Genomic DNA, 18,491 nt, shown 5'->3' with positions numbered 1-18,491 from the left:
ATTGTTATGGTTACATTAACTTTGAAGCATGGAGTTTCCCCACTTTCAAATAGATTTCCTTGTTGAATTTATATTTTCATTAATTTTATATGACTAGTCAGTTGCTCTTGTTGTAAGATATATCTTGTTACTTGTTTCATTTTTCCGTTTTTTTACTTAAAGTTTTATAGATAGTTTGTTTTTGTATCTGTCCATTCCTGTCTAACTTAAAAAATGATTTTCATTAAAACATTTTCTACACTTTAGCAGTGGGTTATTATGCTTGCTAAATTTCTTGTAATATTAGATTTGAATCTAGACACTGACATATTCCTAGTAACCTTATGGTTCAACGAGGACTTCAAGTTTACCGTTCTTTAAAAAAAAAAAAGAATTCTATAAAAGACTATGATATTCCAAAAGTATATAAGAAAGATTCATGACATTTGCTTTGTGAATAGGAGCAATTTAGATATTATTCATGTTATATCATTCTTTTCTTGGACAAGATTTTTGGTTGTTTTGGCAACGGAAACTGTATAATCTGCATTCTGAAATTTATAATGTAGGTGACTAAGGTCCATGAAACTTCATCAGTGAAAAGAAAACACTCATTACATTATATGATAATAAAAATAATGGTTTCTGTGAACCACAACTTTGAAATAATTATCTTTCAACATTTCCACATTCCTCAACAAACTGCATTTCTGTGAAATTTCATACACTTGCTCCTGCATATAAGAACTTTTCATAGGAGCTGACCTTAGTTGCTGAAATAATAACTTTAATTTTGTATGTAAAGGGACCATCTACTCGCAATGTCAATGTCATTGCAGGTAGACGAACTGTAATGCATGGTAATACATTTCTATCATGCTTATTCTTCATGCTCTTAACAGTTTATAACATATATTGTATTATGTGCTAATGTTGATAATTTTTAACCAGTCAGACTAACCAAACTAATAATTAGGTGATGTACTTCAGACACAACACTTGGCGGCGTCTTTGATGCTTGCATCAATGAATTTTCTTGTATCTGTAAATGGAACTTATTTCAGAGAAGTTTATCAAGAATGTTAAATTTGAACTTTGTATGCCATTTTTCCAAAAATACTGCACTGAGAAATACATTTTTATTCCATTCACGGAAAATGACTGTAATCAAGAATTCTGTATTTTTTGGAAGTTGTTTTGTTCTTGCATAATTAAGATGATATTTAAGTAAACGCTTTTATTTATTTAATGAATCTTTTTACATTTGTGAACACTATCAAATGTGCAATTTTTCTGATCTATTACACCTCACTTTTGTCTACAATATAAAATTCCATTACCCGAGAAAGAGATATTTTGACTCATCGGCCAAGTGAAAGTGACTGTCATGTCATGTGACCGCGCTGATATTTTGAATATCATATAAGGGCAAATAACTGCTTCAATATTTTAGCCAAATCATGAAATGGTTGCCTCCCTTGTACACGTATAGTAGTGACGCCACTATTCAATGCGTAGGCACAAGAAAGTGGTTACGCGGAAAATATTTCCTCTGTTTGATGGTGAATATTAGTGAATTTATGAGTGCAAGACCTGCAATAACTGGCATCATTTAATAGAGGAGATATTAAAAGTAGGTACATATACAATTTGACAGAATGAGAATATCAGAATATACATAACATGACTTTTTAATAGGGCCTGTTTTGCCTGTTTGCGCTAGCTAGAGACTATCCTTCATACGCATGATTGTGATTAGGTTCAAAATGGTGGAAAAGAAGAGTCGCTCAGTCCCATGTTTATTGTGACTGGGATTTTTTCTCTTGAATAGTTCTGTTGAGTTCAGGTATTTTAGGGGGTATGGAATGCGTACAAAATTGCAATAGTGTCCATTGTAATAGAACATATAAGTAACTGTGGTCTTATGTCTGAAAACTGTCATACAGAAAAACAAAAGAATTAAACACATTTTTAACTTTTTAAGTACTTAATTTTGTTCGATATAATAAAATAAATATCATTATGTCAACCATTGAAACAGAATGTCACCACTCGGCTTTTTGACACGTGACGAAGCGGAAGTGAATGTGAATGTCGGGTCATGTGACCGCGCCGATATTTTTATTTTATTTTTTTTATTTTTTATTTTATTTTTTGGTTAAACGTCGCACCGACAAAATTTTAGGTCATATGGCGACTTTCCAGCTTTTCATGGCTGAGGAAGACCCCAGGTGCCCCTCCGTATGACCTATAATTGTGTCGGTGCAACGTTAAACCAAAAAAAAAAAAAAAAATCAAAATATCAGCGCGGTCACATGACCCGACATTCACTTTCGCTTCGTCACGTGTCAAAAAGCCGAGTGGTGACTATCATGTACACCCAGTAACTGTCAGAAAGAAACAAAAGAATTAAAAACATTTTTTAATATTTTTATGTAGACTCTACTTAATTTTGTTCGGTATAATAAAATGAATATCGAAACAGAATGTCACCACTCGGGTTTTACCCCGGGTGACATTCTACCCTCGGGTTGACGATATCAATGTTACACACGGTGCCAATAGATCTAAAACTGTTCTAGCAGTCTTTTCAATCGTGGGCATTAGCCTCAATTTATATAATGCATTTTGAATCAATTCAGCCGATAACGTAAACAAAATTAATAATTAACCTGTTTTTGATGTAAGGCGAGACTATATCAGATATGTTCATCATTACAGGTTAACTTCTATTGAATATTATATACTCATCTATTGTTTTGAAATTTTCAGACTTGTATCAGTAGGTTAGTGTACTAGTTTAGGTCAGCTCGATTGTGATGAAAGCTATTTTGGCGATCTAATAATTGTTTCGAAGTATTTGTGTTTTGTTTCTTTCATATCTGTAACTTAAACATATACAAATACATGTAACAATCCTGAGTTTTCATTTCCGACTGTCAGGCACTTTGTCTTTGATTTTTATCTGTTTCTTAACAGGAATTTGTTTTGATTTCTTTTATATATAATAAAGTACAACTTTATACAGGAGCAGATGGCTTTTTCTTCCTATCTTGCTAAAAGGACATGAAACATACGTTCTTCTTTGGCCTAATCCGGAATATCTGCTTTGTAAATCATCCACTATTGACAACGAAAGAAGTACAAAAATGTGTCCTTGTAACACAGGGGGTGTTTTTTTGAAAATCATAAAAATGTTTTAGTTTACACGGAACACGGAATTAATACCACAATGTTCGCTACACTTTATACTTTATTTAAACTTTAAGATATGGAATTTTGTATGAGATTATATATGAGCCGTGCCATGGGAAAACCAACATAGTGGCTTTGCGACCAGCATGGATCCAGACCAGCCTGCGCATCCGCGCAGTCTGGTCAGGATCCATGCTGTTCGCTAACGGTTTCTCTAATTGCAGTAGGCTTTAAAAGCGAACAGCATGTATCCTGACCAGACTGCGCGGATGCGCAGGCGGGTCTGGATCCATGCTGGTCGCAAACCCACTATGTTGGTTTTCTCATGGCACAGCTCATATTGTGATTTTGTGTTGCTATTATTGTGATATTTTGTATGTACCATAACAGATGTGTACAGAAATGTGTATTACATTGACACAGGGCATATTACCGACAGTGCTTCCTACCCGGTGATTGCAAGGTATGTAGCGCGCGTAAGTAGAACATTCAACAATTGCATAAATGTTGTTTTTTGTAAATATCGTTATTAATTACTTTTTATCATATCAGTCCTTTTAAAGAGGTTAATTCAAATATAAACCAAATGAGGGAGCCTAGTGAAAACAGATTACAGAAAAGTGTAGTTATTTTTTGTGGCGCAATTTCTACACATACAAAGAAGGCTAAACTCAAGAAACTAGCGTTATTACTCTATGATGTGTCTGGTCTGTGAGACAGATGACGTCTACCTTGACCACCCCGCTACCCTGCTATCACTAAAAACAAAGTGTTTGTAACCAAACTCTCCTTAACAATAAAAAAAAAAAAAGAAACAAAGAAAACACTTTTCATGTTCAGCCGGAAAACGCACAGTTTTCAGAACTATTCTTATAAATAAATGAGGCTGCAGCGTGTAAATCCCTTTTTTCGTATTGAATGTTTAGTTCCATTGCCATCCATCCCCATTTCGTCAGGCCATAATGTTACTTGTACTAATTAAGCGAAACATTGTGGTGTGTAGTGCGCAGGCTCCGTCAACCTATATTCGAATTCAGGGTCTTAGGGGCACAAATCAGTTTGATTAGAATCATCACTTATATATGCTACGCATTTGGTCTAAGGACAGGCTACGAGACTCACGTTCACCAAACACAGCCTTGCTTTCAAATTTGTGAAAGTGAAAGTAGAAGTTTAAAATAATCTATATTTAACCTGGGATTCCAGTTTTCGATTATCAAGGGTTTATAATTTTTAAATAAGAAAGCCTATGGAAACACATGAGAATTAATTGTTTTCCTATTTTTTCAATTCAGAATTGAAAAGCGTTTGCAACGGGGTCCCGGAGGTAAACTGCCTTAATTATAAAGCTTTATAATATTTAACCATCGGTAAGAACGTGTTCCTCTGTAGTGTAGTTGTCAAACTTTTATTCTAAAGCAAAATTATTTTAGCAAAAATCTAGAGTCCAATCCCTTTTGGCCAAACGCTTGTTGAAACAAGTCGCCTGATTGGTTCGAATAGAAATAGATTGGTGAAAATAATAATAGCAATACAGGAAATCCAATTACTTGAATCTAACTTTTAGGAAGATCGACGGTACCAGTACTTTAGTCAAATGGGGGCACAAATGCTTTTTAATGTTGCCATTTTCTTTTCTTTCCTTAGTCCAGTTTTTAAACTCATGACACAGTCATTTATGCCGTATACTACAGTGCAAGTCTTCCTAGTCCAACCTTTAAGGTCAACGATAGGAGGGGTCAAATCAGCCTAAAACATTTCACTGTATTGTATATTTTTAGATTTCTATATTTACCGTCCAGTTCAAATATTTGATCTTGAGAAATTCTTCACTTCAGAAGCCGACTAGAATGTGCGAAGTATTGCTTTCGCATTAGCGCCTGTTTATCTGTTCTTTACGGTGACGTTAACAACACGGTCAAGGAATGTCTTCACGTGAGCAGCGTGATACAGTTTTCTAGCGCCAGTGCATTAAGGTCAAAAGAGGATACGTTTCTGACACTGGCAGATATCTGGGAGTTTATTCCATTATATCACGTGAGTATTTGGGGAACGCAGTGAAATGCAACAAGGACAAGACCTCTTATATGAGCTACCTGTAGTTGTTTGCGCTAGTTTTCTTCATTTTTTTAAAAAATTTCATTTGACACTGTAAACTATGTGGGAAAATCACATTTTTTTTGTTTAACAGAAATTGTAGCTCTAAGTTAAATTTACCAAACTCTGGTAAAAGGGGAATGAAAATACATTCGTTTGTTTTAGTAAGTTATTTGCCCTACAAAGGTTTTGTTAAATGTCCGAGGTCCGACCAACCGAAGGTTAGGACTTGGGCAGTAGTTCTGACTACTGACCTGCAAAACGTGTTTTATTGCACAAACTGTGGACCGGCAATTCATATAGAGAGTCATGTAACCATTCTGTTTATATATCTACCAGAATCTAATTCAACAAGGTTATTGACCAAGTACTTTATACATGTACTGTTACAATTTCCCATTACATTTCTTTTCTTTCAAAAATAAAGATAGACCAGATCGATCAAATATAGACAGAAGATCAAATGACTTGCCATTAAAAGGCTCTCGTTGCGTGCAGTTCCAGCTGGAGTATTTTGTTGTTTGGATAGAAAATTAAAGAAATCAATAAATTATGACAAAATATTTGTGCTAACTGAGCCTAATTGATGCTTGATCATTTTCGTGTTGTACCTTTTCTACGTTGTATAGAACTAACATATATATGCAAAACATGCAAAAATCATTGATGAATGAAAACTGGACGGTAACATTGAATTGAATTAATGACGATTTCTATAGCATTCTTGTGTAAATTTTTTTGTTGGGTTCAGAGTTAGAGTAACACACTTTAGGTCAGAAGATGGCTTTTCCAGTTTTGATGGTTGAGAAGAAGAAGAAAAAGATTTTATTTCAGATTCAATAGGCCATAGGCTCATGTGAACATATACATGAATTACAATTACATAACAATAGCAAGTCACGTGACAAAAATTGTGTTGATATAAACCAGCTTTAAAAGTGCATGTATAAACACAACGTTCTGCTCAGAATAAATAGCAACTGGACACTCTTAACTAGCAAAAGTAAGAAAGATTAAGGGTTCAACTGACCGTCCAGTAATTTACTGTATGCGGAGAAGGTGTCATTTCTTATTTTGTTTTGACTAGCTGAGTATGAGATTATATCAACACAAATTTACATATTTGTACAACATATGAATATACAATACTACATCGCTATATTACACATATATCGTACTCAACATATGTAGAGACAAGGTATGATAACAAAATACATTATGTGCCATTTATACTGTTTCTAATTTCAAACGATTTAAATATGTATATACTTAAACGCTTAATTACATTTTCACTTTTACACTGAAACAATTGTTTCAATTTAAACATACTTGGTCTAATCCAAAAGTACCTGTTGATGTATTGTTTACGTAAATCGTAAAAGGATGAACATTCTAAAATGAAGTGAAACTCATCTTCAAGTTTATCACAAACTGTGCATTTTCTATCTGCTAATGGAATACTTCTTGGTCTATGCCACCTGCCAGACTCAATCTTAAGGTTGTGAGAGGAAACAACTAACCTGCTGAACGCTATCCTAAATTTCTGTACGTTTAAACATTTTAGAAAAAATTGAAAATCAAAATCAATAATCTCCCTGAAGAAAACTGCTCGAGTTGAATTTTCTAAACGATCGTGCCATAACTAAAGACTATTTTCATGGAGGCGTTGCTTGAAAATATGTAGGAAAACACCAAAATTACCAACTCCCTGTGCAAGCCATACATCATGGAAATCCATTGAAGACATTAAATCTCGGACTAAAGTAACCCAGGAAGTCTTATTTGGATGTATATTTGCATCAGCCATTAACATGTTATATACAATCTTATTATACTTATTATCACTGCTACATGTAAGTTTAAACCAATATCTAATAACTCTAATGTATCTATGATCAGTAAGACTAAATCTTCCTAAGATACCATATACAAAATCGTTCTGTGTTGTGCGCTTAACTTTTAAAACTCGTTTACAGTTAAGGTGCCACTCAGGGCATTGTTTCAGGCATGCGGGGTATTTGAGAACAATGTGTGATAAATTATTGTTACATATATATTTTTTAATGTGCCAAAGCACACATTTCTTCATGTGATGGAAATGTTGGCAGAAGTTTTTTTTCTTTAAAATATTATAGTAGTGTTGATCAGTTATGTTGATATATATTTCAAAAGAAGTAGAACTGTTTGAAAACATTTCTGTAAAAATATTTTTTTTTCATATACAGAAATTGTCATCACGACTAAACGTTTCTAATCTTAAAAAATCTTATAAAGCAACACCGGATAATTTTACAAGCTATTACTTCATGATTCCTGCGTACATCTCTGAAATTGTGCACAGTTTCAAAACTATTTGTTCATTACGCAATTACAGTAATATCAAAATTAAATTCAGCTGTATAGACAGGCCTTTTTATTTTATTTATTCTTTTTATTCAGATCATATTATCACATTAGTTAGGTCGGTGGTTTTCCGGTTCCAATTATAACCTTCTGGACCTAAAACAGAAATAAATCGAAGAAAAAAGATGATATATAGAGTTATAGATATGAGCCTTTAATTCATTGCATATGATTGAAGAAGAGACTTCCTGTTTGGAACTGGCCGCAAGTAACTAAGTAAATCAAGAACTGTCGAGCGGTCTTCCTGGCTCATCGTGAACAAAAAAATTGTTATCGGCTTTTATAGGGAATTTTTCGACGGGTCTAATGTGCCTACGCTGCTCTCTCCCAACTGAATTCGCATATGTATGTCTGAAAAATCCAACAGTCTAAAACAAAATATATATATATTACTGTTTTAGGAATTTAATACTATTCTGGAATTGTATGCTGAAGTTAAATAAACTTTTAAATCCTGTTTTTTTCTTTGATAAGTTTTCTTTTTTAGTTCCTTTTCAGGGCTTTGAAACAAGCTTTTATGGCACGTGTGTGTTGTTTTCATAAAAAGATATATTAACATATGACCAGAAGCATTAAAAAGACACTTAAACGATATAATTATGTGAGAAATAAATAACCCTCATCTCATCGCTTAATCAAAAGTGTGTACTTTGTGATCTTTTGTGCCCTATTATTCATTGACCTTACTCTTAATTTAAGGTGGCTATTTAACATCTACTGTGGGATGGTAGGATTAGACAGACACCCAAAAGTTCATCTAAGTTGCGTAATATATCAAACTTATTAGTAGTGTTTGTGAATAACTGAAGTCAAAAATGTCAAACACTAGTTTTAACAATGTAAAGCAATAAAAGTGTTGATCAATAAATTAGGGTAAGATATGTCAAATGTTGTCGTATTTCATACCTAATTTAGGTTAACTAGCAATGCATTCTGTTAGATCATTGATGAAATTGTATGGGCAGTTGTCATTCCTACGTTTATTCAACTTATATATTCACGCAAAAAAACGTTTATGTATTATGCATTATCCGAGACTAGTCAGTATTGTCTTCTTATTTTTAATGATTGGCGACACAATGTATTTCATTATTGTATTAACCTGTTTATACAGAAAGGGAAGGCAATTATTGTAATGTTACAATAGTTAATATGATAATTTAATAAATGCGTGTCCCGAACCTACTACCATAGGTACACAAGATAGTTAGAAAACAAGCTTAAAAACTATTTTAGAATTGTTTCTTTCAAAATTGTGCGGCAAAAGTAAAGCTTAGTCATAAATTATCGACAAAATTAGAAGTTTGTTATTTTTTATAACTTTTTTAAAATTGATCTAAAATTCCTTATTCTTCAGGTATAAAAACTTATGTTTTGATTAGTTCTATTTTTGAGTAATTAATTCAGCGACAAGACATGTGCAATTGTGCATATTGTTAAAATTCTTTTATACTGACTTTTTTTAACTATTCACATTTCATAAATAAAATTGGAGTCTAAGTCTTCTCAAGGAAATGCTAACTGTCTTTAAAGTTTTGATTTGCAATTTTTATGACAAAACTTTCGTGTAAGCAATTTATCATCAAAGCTGGTAATAGAACTTTCATTGTGTGGTATTCGCTTAAGAAACATCCGGGGAAAAGGCAGGAGATGACCAGAATTTTAAGCAACAGGATTTGCCAAAAATAAAATTGTTTTGTCATGCCGACCATTTAAGTTCACTATGCTATATGGTGAGTTAGTGTGAAGATTTCATTTGCACCTCATCAACCTCGAGCAGATACAAACATGGAACCAGCGGTCCTCTGCAAACCATAAGATAGACTCCGTTTTGGATTATCAGTAACAAAACGTTTGTCGGAAACAGCATTTCTTAAAAAAGAACTATGACTACATGTCTTATTGCCTATATTTCTTTTTATATAAAAATTATCGACAGAAGCGTTTTGTAAACGAATGCTGGATTGTGATAGCATGTACCTACATAAATCTGGTTTAACATAATATAATATAATAAGTAGAACAAATCTCGTTGTTTGGTCAAGAATAATCATGTCGGTTCTTATGATTCTTTCTCGTATTTCTCAGCTTACCTTTCAGTCAAGTTGGGCAATTATTACAACATCCACCACTAGCGTGCAAACAATATCAACATTTGCACCAAGTACTCCAGCAACAACTTCTGCAGCAACTACTACAACAACAACTTTTGTACCAACAACGGCAAGAACAACTTCTACACCAGTTACTACAACAACAACAACTTTTGTACCAACGACAACAACAAATTCTGCACCAACTATGAAAACAACACCTTCTTCACCAACTACAAAAACAACAGCTTCTGCACCAACTACTACAACAACAACTGCTACACTAGCTACTACAACAACAACTTTTGTATCAACAACGGCAACAACTTCTGCACCAACTACGACAACAACATCTGCACAAACAACGACAACAACAACTTATGCACCAACTATGACAACAACACCTTCTTCACCAACTACAACAACAACAACTTCTGCACCAACTACTACAACAACAATTGCTGCACCAGCTACTACAACAACAACTTTTGTACCAACAACGACAACAACAGTTTCTGTACTAACTACGACAACAGCAACTACTGCATATGTTACAACAGCAACAAATGCACTAACAACGACAATATTAACTACTACACCAACAATGACAATAGCAACTACTGCCCCCACTATAACAACAGCATCTGCAACAACAACGATAACAACAACTACTGCCCCCACTATAACAACAACTACTGCACAAACAACGACAATATTAACAACTGCACCAAAAACTTCTGCACCAACAACGACAACAACAACCACTGCACCAATTACGACAGCAACAACATTTGCAATACCAACGACAACAACTACTACTGCACCAACTACAACAATAACAAGAACATCAGTACCTACACAACCAACAACAACATCTGCACCACCAACGACATAAACATCTACTGCACCAACTACGACAACAAGAACTACTGCAACAACTACGTCAACAACTCCTGCACCAGCAACGACAACAACAACTCCTGCCCAAACTACAACATCTACGCCGCAACCAACAACAATAACTACTGTACAAACTACAATAACAACTCCAGCACCTATTACAACATCTGCACCACCACCAACAACAACTATAACTATTGCACCAACCACGACAACAAATAGTACACCAATTACGACAACAACAGCTCCTGCACCAACAACGACAATTTCTGCACCAACTTCAACAACAACTACTGCACCAATTACAACAACAGCTACTGCATCAAAAACGACAACTACAACTCCTGTACCCACCACGACAACAATATCTGCACCAACAACGAAAACAGCAACAACTGCACCAACGACAACAACAGCTTCTACACCAACAACGACAACTACAACTCCTACACCGACTACAACAATAACAACTACTGCACCAACTGCGACAACAACTTCTGCACTAACAACGACAACAACAACTCATGCACCGACAACGACAACAACAACTCATGCATCAACAACTACTGCCCAATCTACTCTGCCACTAACAACAACAACTATTGCACCAACTACAACAACTACTGCACCAACTACAACAACAACTCCTGCTCTAACTACAACATCTGCACCACCACTTACAACAACTATAACTACTGCACCGACCACGACAACAAATACTGCACCAATTACGACAACAACAGCTCCTGCACCACAACGACAATTTCTGCACCAACTTCAACAGCAACCACTGCACCAACTTCGACAACAACTCCTGCACCAACAACGACAACGACAACTGATGCACAAACGACGACAACAACAACTCATGCACCAACTACAACAACAAGTACTGCCCATACTACAACATCTACTCTGCCACCACCAACAACAACTATTGCACCAACTACTGCACCAATTACAACAACAACTCCTGCACCAACTACAACAACAACTACTGCCCAAACTACAACATCTACTCTGCCATCACAACCAACAACAACTATTGCACCAACTACAACAACTACTGCACCAACTACAACAACAACTCCTGCATCAACTACAACATCTGCACCACCACTAACAACAAGTATAACTACTGCACCAACCACGACAACAAATACTGCACCAATTACGACAACAACAGCTCCTGCACTAAAAACGACAATTTCTGCACCAACTTCAACAGCAACCACTGCACCAACTACGACAACAACTCCTGCACCGACAATTTCAACAACGACAACTCATGCACCAGCGACGACAACAACAACTCATGCACCAACTACAGCAACAACTACTGCCCAAACTACAACATCTATTCTGCCACCACCAACAACAACTATTGCACAAACTACAACAACTACTGCACCAACTACAACAACAACTCCTGTACCAACTACAACATCTGCACCACCACCAACAACAACTTTAACTACTGCACCAACCACAACAACAAATACTGCACCAATTACGACAACGACAGCTCCTGCACCAACAACGACAATTTCTGCACCAACTTCAACAACAACTACTGCACCAATTACAACAACAGCTACTGCACCAACTACAACAACAACTACTGCACCAACTACAACAACAACTACTGCACCAACTACAACAACAACTACTGCACCAATTACAACAACAACTACTGCACCAACTACAACAACAACTACTGCACCAACTACAACAACAGCTACTGCACCAACTACAACAACAGCTACTGCACCAACTACAACAACAGCTACTGCACCAACTACAACAACAGCTACTGCACCAACTACAACAACAGCTACTGCACCAACTACAACAACAACTACTGCACCAGCTACAACAACAACTACTGTACCAGCTACAACAACAACTATTACACCAAGAAGACAACCGCCTTGAGTACGACAACAGCAACATCTTTACCAACAACGACAATAGCAACTACTGCACTAGGCGTTGAGTGCTTTATTTTGGTCGCGTTAGTTATATAAGTTTTGTCGCGCTGGTAAAGCGTTTACATCGACTTTGATAAACTTTGATCGTACTATACGGAAGACTTGGTCTATATATTTCTTTTATTTCAGCAGTGCATAAATGCGTTTCTTTTTAGCTCACCTGTCACATAGTGACAAGGGGAGCTTTTGTGATCACCCTTCGTCCGTCGTCTGTGCGTCCGTCCGTCCGTGCATCAACAATTTCGTGTCTGCACGATAGTGGTTTCGTTTATGATTTTATTTTAACCAAACTTGCACACAACTTGTATCACCATAAGATCTCGGTTCCTTTCTTGAACTGGCCAGATCCCATTATGGGTTCCAGAGTTATGGCCCCTGAAAGGACCAAAATTAGCTATTTTGACCTTGTCTGCACAATAGCAGCTTTATTTCTGATTTGATTTTTACCAAACTTGCACACAACTTGTGCCACCATAAGATCTCAGTTCCTTTCTTTAACTGGCCAGATTCCATTATGGGTTCCAGAGTTATGGCCCCTGAAAGGGCCAAAATTAGCTATTTTGACCTTGTCTGCACAGTAGCAGCTTTATTTCTGATTTGATTTTAACCAAACTGGCACACAACTTGTATCACCATAAGATCTCAGTTCCTTTCTTGAACTGGCCAGATGCCTTTATGGGTTCCAGAGTTATGGCCCCTGAAAGGGCCAAAATTAGCTATTTTGACCTTGTCTGCACAATAGCAGGTTCATTTATGATTTGATTTTAACCAAACTGGCATACAACTTGTATCACCATAAGATCTTGGTTCTTTTTTTAACTGGCGAGATTCCATTTTGGGTTCCTGAGTTATGGCCCCTGAAAGGGCCAAAATTAGCTATTTTGACCTTGTCTGCACAGTAGCAGCTTTATTTATGATTTGATTTTTTACCAAACTGGCACACAACTTGTATCTCCATAAGATCTCGGTTCCTTTCTTGAACTGGCCAGATCCCGTTATGGGTTCCAGAGTTATGGCCCCTGAAAGGGCCAAATTAGCTATTTTGACCTTGTCTGCACAGTAGCAGCTTTATTTCTGATTTGATTTTTACCAAACTGGCACACAACTTGTATCACCATAAGATCTCAATTCCTTTCTTGAACTGGCCAGATTCCTTTATGGGTTCCAGAGTTATGGCCCCTGAAAGGGCCAAAATTAGCTATTTTGACCTTGTCTGCACAATAGCAGGTTCATTTATGATTTGATTTTAACCAAACTGGCATACAACTTGTATCACCATAAGATCTTGGTTCTTTTTTTTAACTGGCGAGATTCCATTATGGGTTCCTGAGTTATGGCCCCTGAAAGGGCCAAAATTAGCTATTTTGACCTTGTCTGCACAGTAGCAGCTTCATTTATGATTCGATTTTAACCAAACTTGCACACAACTTGTATCACCACAAGATCTTGGTTCCTTTCTTGAACTGGCCAGATTTCTTCATGGGTTCCAGAGTTATGGCCCCTTAAAGGTCCAAAATTGGCTATTTTGGCTTTTGCAGCCATATAGAGACTTCATTTATGGTTTTATTTGATACAAACTTCCAAAATAACTTCAACAACAATAATTCTTGGATTCCATGACAAATCAGATCCAAGTGTAGGTTCAGAGTTATTTTATATCTGATTACCTCCCCTGATTGTAATCAAAATGGATTTATATCAGTAAGTACTTATAGTACTTATTTGAAATTTCATTATTGTCATTAGTTGGACTGAGCCAATCAGGGTAGATAACTATGGACTGATTTTATGTCAAATTACCTCCCTTAATTTCAAATTAAAATGGGTATATCTCCGTAAGTAATGAAGATACTGATCTGAAATTTCATTTATGTCAACAGATTTATTTTGCAGATCCTTCTTTTCTTCACTTACAATAATTTTTTTTAATTACTTCCCTTTTACGTTACTATTAATAGCTTATTTTTAGTAACTTTTTTATTATTGGCCGTAGGGAAAAACCGAGACCACTTTTCTGTGGTACAACATGGATGGTACCTCCAATTTGTAGTGTATTTTGACATATCTGTACCTTGTAAGAATTGTTTTTCTTTTTGGTTAAATTTCTTCCCTTTGTTGTTACTGTCCTTTGGACTTAGATATTTTTTCTGAGGATCTTCTTGTCCTCAAGTGCAATGATAACAGGTGAGCGATATAGGGCCATCATGGCCCTCTAGTTTATTTTAGCCGCTTGCAATAAAAGTGCTCACCATTTTCTTTTAGGCCAGTTTTTAAAAGGCATTATCTGTTTAACTTTTACTTTTCTGGGGAAACGTTGGCTGTTTTTCATTTTGGCCTTTCATTAATGCGTTGATCTTGCTGGAAGTGATAATGGCATTTCCTGTTACTTGAAAAACAAAATATATTGTAAATATGACCGTGTATTTGCAGAAAAGGCTGTACTTCTTAAATTATAGTTTTTTACTATGCCCCCCTTCGAAGAAGGAGGGGTATATTGTTTTGCAGATGTCGGTCGGTCGGTCGGTCGGTCTGTACGTAGACCAATCCGTTTCCGGATGATAACTCAAGAACGCTTGGGCCTAGGATCATGAAAGTTCAAAGAAAGGTTGGTCATCACCTGCAGATGACTCCTATTGATTTTGAGATCTGTATGTCAAAGGTCAAGGTCATAGTGACCCTGAACACTTAAACGGTTTCCGGATGATAACTCAAGAATGCTTGGGCCTAGGATCATGAAAGGTTATAGGGAGGTTGATCATTACCTGCAGATGACCCCTATTGATTTTGAGGTCAGTATATCAAAGTTTAAGGTCACAGCGACCCGGAACAGTTAAACGGTTTCCGGATGATAACTCGAGAACGCTTGGGCATAGGACCAGGAAAATTGATAGGGAGATTGGTCATGACTAGCAGATGACCCCTATTTATTTTGAGGTCATTTGGTCAAAGTTCAAGGTCAGATTGGCCAGGAACAGTTTAAACAGTTTCTGAACGATTACTTGAGAACGCTTGTGCCAAGGGTCATGAAAGATGATAGTGAGGTTCATCATGACCAGCAGATGACTCCTATTTATTTTAAGGTCAGTAGGTCAAAGGTCAAGGTTACAGTGACCCGGAACATTTAAACCATTTCCAGACAATAACTTGAGAATGCTTGGGCCTAGGATCATGAAACTTGATAGGGAGTTTGGTCATGACCTGTAGATGGCCCCTATAGATTTTGAGATATGTAGGCTAAAGGTCAAGGTCACATTGACCCGGAACAGTTAAACCCTTTCAAGACGATACCGTGAGAACGCTTGGGCCTAGGATCACTAAACTTGATAGGAAGGTTGATCATGACCAGGAGATGACCCCTGTTGATTTTGAGGTCAGTAGGTCAAAAGTCAATGTCACATTGAACCAGACCAGTAGAACTTTTGTTTACAGTGAGCAAATAATTTCTGTTCCTTGTGCAATAACTGAATGCATCAAGGACGGCATTTCGTGTTCGACGAGCTCTTGTTTAGTATACTTCCTTTTTGAAGTAAACAGCTTAAATGCGTGGTTGCTTTCGATTTCTTAGGAATGTTATCAATTTATTTTTGACATGTCAAATCGCTCCTACGCCCGTGTTTTGTACAGTATATACATAGCATTTTATAATGAAATATATTTTTAAGTACTAAACAGTTACAAACCAATTAATCAGTTAATGTTCCAAGTTGTGATACAGTTATAAAACAGAATAATCGATCATCTATGGCATGTTATGACTTCCCGCTTATTATTACTTAATATTGATAAACTAGAATATATATAGATTCGTGAAATAAGCACGAGTTGCGCGACTTTTGGAGTGAAATATTATTCCGCTAAAGAACAAGTGCATATTTCTCGACACAAAACAAATAACCTTTTTATTACATTAGAATAGCAAGAATCTACACGTAATAATAATTTAATATTATATAAATATTATGAGTTTGTTCAATAACCTGTATAAAACTGATAATAGTGACGCAAGTAAAAAGTAAACATTAATGCAACGACATACATTTTAATGGCGTCACGCACCCGATATGAAATTCAGATATGGAAAAACATTTCCGGTTCCATTGTAACTTTACGGAGAGTGAATATATAATGATAGTACGTACAGTAATGTATCTCAAAATCTCCGAATAACAATTGTAAAAATAAAAAAATATGTGAAAAAAAGGTTGTATTTGACCCAATGGAATTTTTCTGTGTTAAAATGGGTTTCAATAATCTTTTTTACAGATAGGACACGACAACGATGTTATTTTGTACATTACATAATATTTCTCGCTAGTTTGTAAATTCTAGATACATGGTGTATTTGTCTGACTTTTCATTATGGGTCAATCTTGATTTTATTTAAATTTTTGAATACCATCTACAACATATTTTTCTGAGCATACGCAAAATTATATTATAATGCATGTTGTATTTTGTATTCTAATGAAGTTGTAGAGGTAGTGTTACTGAAGTATTTCTATAATTGTATTGTGCCTATCAAGAATGGAAGTATAAATGTATCGAAAATATGATAAACTTAAAGCATTTACATTTAATTCCAGCCATTGGTATAATTAATTTCATTGCTTTCTGTGCAGATCTCATTACAATATATTATAACGATATACTATCCGTAACATACGAAGTCAGAAACTGCCATTCCTAGTTGCATGTGAAAATATCGAATGTTATTTTTATACGACCGAAGGGACGTATTATGTTATACCCTCTATGTCCGTCTGTCCGCTTGCAATTTCGTGTCCGTTCTGTAACTGTTGAAGGATTTCAAAGAAACTTGACACAAATGTTCACCACATCGAGACAACGTGAGAGCGCATGTTCTGGATGGCTCGCTTCAAGGTCAAGGTCACATTTTAGGGGCCAACAGTCATATGAGTGTGTTTCCTGTCAGCTCTGTAACTCTTGAACTGCTTGAAGGATTGTAAAGAAACTTGGCAAAAATGTTCACCACATCGAGACGACTTGCAAAGCGCTTGTTTTGGATGTCTCGCTTCAAGGTCAAGGCCACACTTAGGGGTCAAAGGTCATCGCTGTGTAACTCTTGAACCCCTTGAAGGATTCCGAAGAAACTTAACACAAATGTTCACCACATCAAGACGATGTGCAAATTGCATGTTCTGGATGGCTAAATAGAAGGTCAATGTCAAATTTAGGGGTCAAAGGTCATTACCTTTGGGCGTATATTGCTCTGCATTGCGGTGCTTTGTTGTTGAAATATCACATAGTTTTAGAGAAGAAAAGAAACTGAAGAATTTCCTTTCTTAAAATAATCACAACAAAAAGTAAATAAAAACAGAAAAAAAAAAACTAAATGAAAACGGGGAAATATGTTTCTGTCATTTAAACCCAAAAACTTCCATCAAAACATATCGTTTGTCAGACCAATATGTTTTGAGTTTGCAACTGTAAGCTGTTTCCTTCCTATCTGAATGGACTAATAGTGGTTTTTTAAACAGGGAGACGTTTTAATCAGTACATATTAAACTGACGGAAATCTATTAGTGACGCATTTCATTTCTTTAAAACATGCTGCGGTTGAGGTACGTAAATGAGAACATTAGACTGTCTGCCCTGAACTTTGAAAGGTGCACAGTTTTATTAAAATTATTTAACATCAACAATTTAAGTTAATAGATAATCAATTCATATCTTAAATTACATTTATGCACACCTTACAAAACATTGTCAAGTAGATGATTGTTAAAAATTCAAAGATCCATGAATTAGCATTTATTTTACGACTAAAATTTTCAATTACGACACAAAACAAAAATGGGCGTACACAATGAAC

The 18,491-nt window shown here is 35.7% G+C and overlaps 2 protein-coding genes across 2 annotated transcripts; one reads left to right on the top strand and one right to left on the bottom strand.

Annotated features, from left to right (window-relative positions):
- Nucleotides 1-9,770: 9,770 nt before the first annotated feature.
- On the bottom strand, nucleotides 9,771-11,984 carry LOC128550990 (uncharacterized). Its single transcript, XM_053531221.1, has 5 exons — nucleotides 11,981-11,984; nucleotides 11,542-11,925; nucleotides 11,276-11,413; nucleotides 10,154-11,122; nucleotides 9,771-10,120 (listed from the first exon to the last, which is right to left on the bottom strand). The coding sequence occupies exons 1-5, from the start codon at nucleotides 11,982-11,984 to the stop codon at nucleotides 9,771-9,773; spliced, it is 1,845 nt and encodes a 614-aa protein (XP_053387196.1).
- Nucleotides 11,983-12,797, top strand: LOC128550989 (zinc finger protein 853-like). Its single transcript, XM_053531220.1, has 3 exons — nucleotides 11,983-12,105; nucleotides 12,193-12,530; nucleotides 12,788-12,797. Exons 1-3 carry the CDS (start codon nucleotides 11,983-11,985, stop codon nucleotides 12,795-12,797), a joined length of 471 nt encoding a protein of 156 aa, XP_053387195.1.
- The last annotated feature ends 5,694 nt before the right edge of the window (nucleotides 12,798-18,491 follow it).

Source organism: Mercenaria mercenaria, chromosome 19 (genome assembly GCF_021730395.1).
Source record: "Mercenaria mercenaria strain notata chromosome 19, MADL_Memer_1, whole genome shotgun sequence".
Lineage (NCBI taxonomy): Eukaryota > Metazoa > Mollusca > Bivalvia > Venerida > Veneridae > Mercenaria > Mercenaria mercenaria.
The sequence above is the reverse complement of the archived record's forward strand: the minus strand, read 5'-3'. Positions and strand labels throughout refer to the sequence as shown.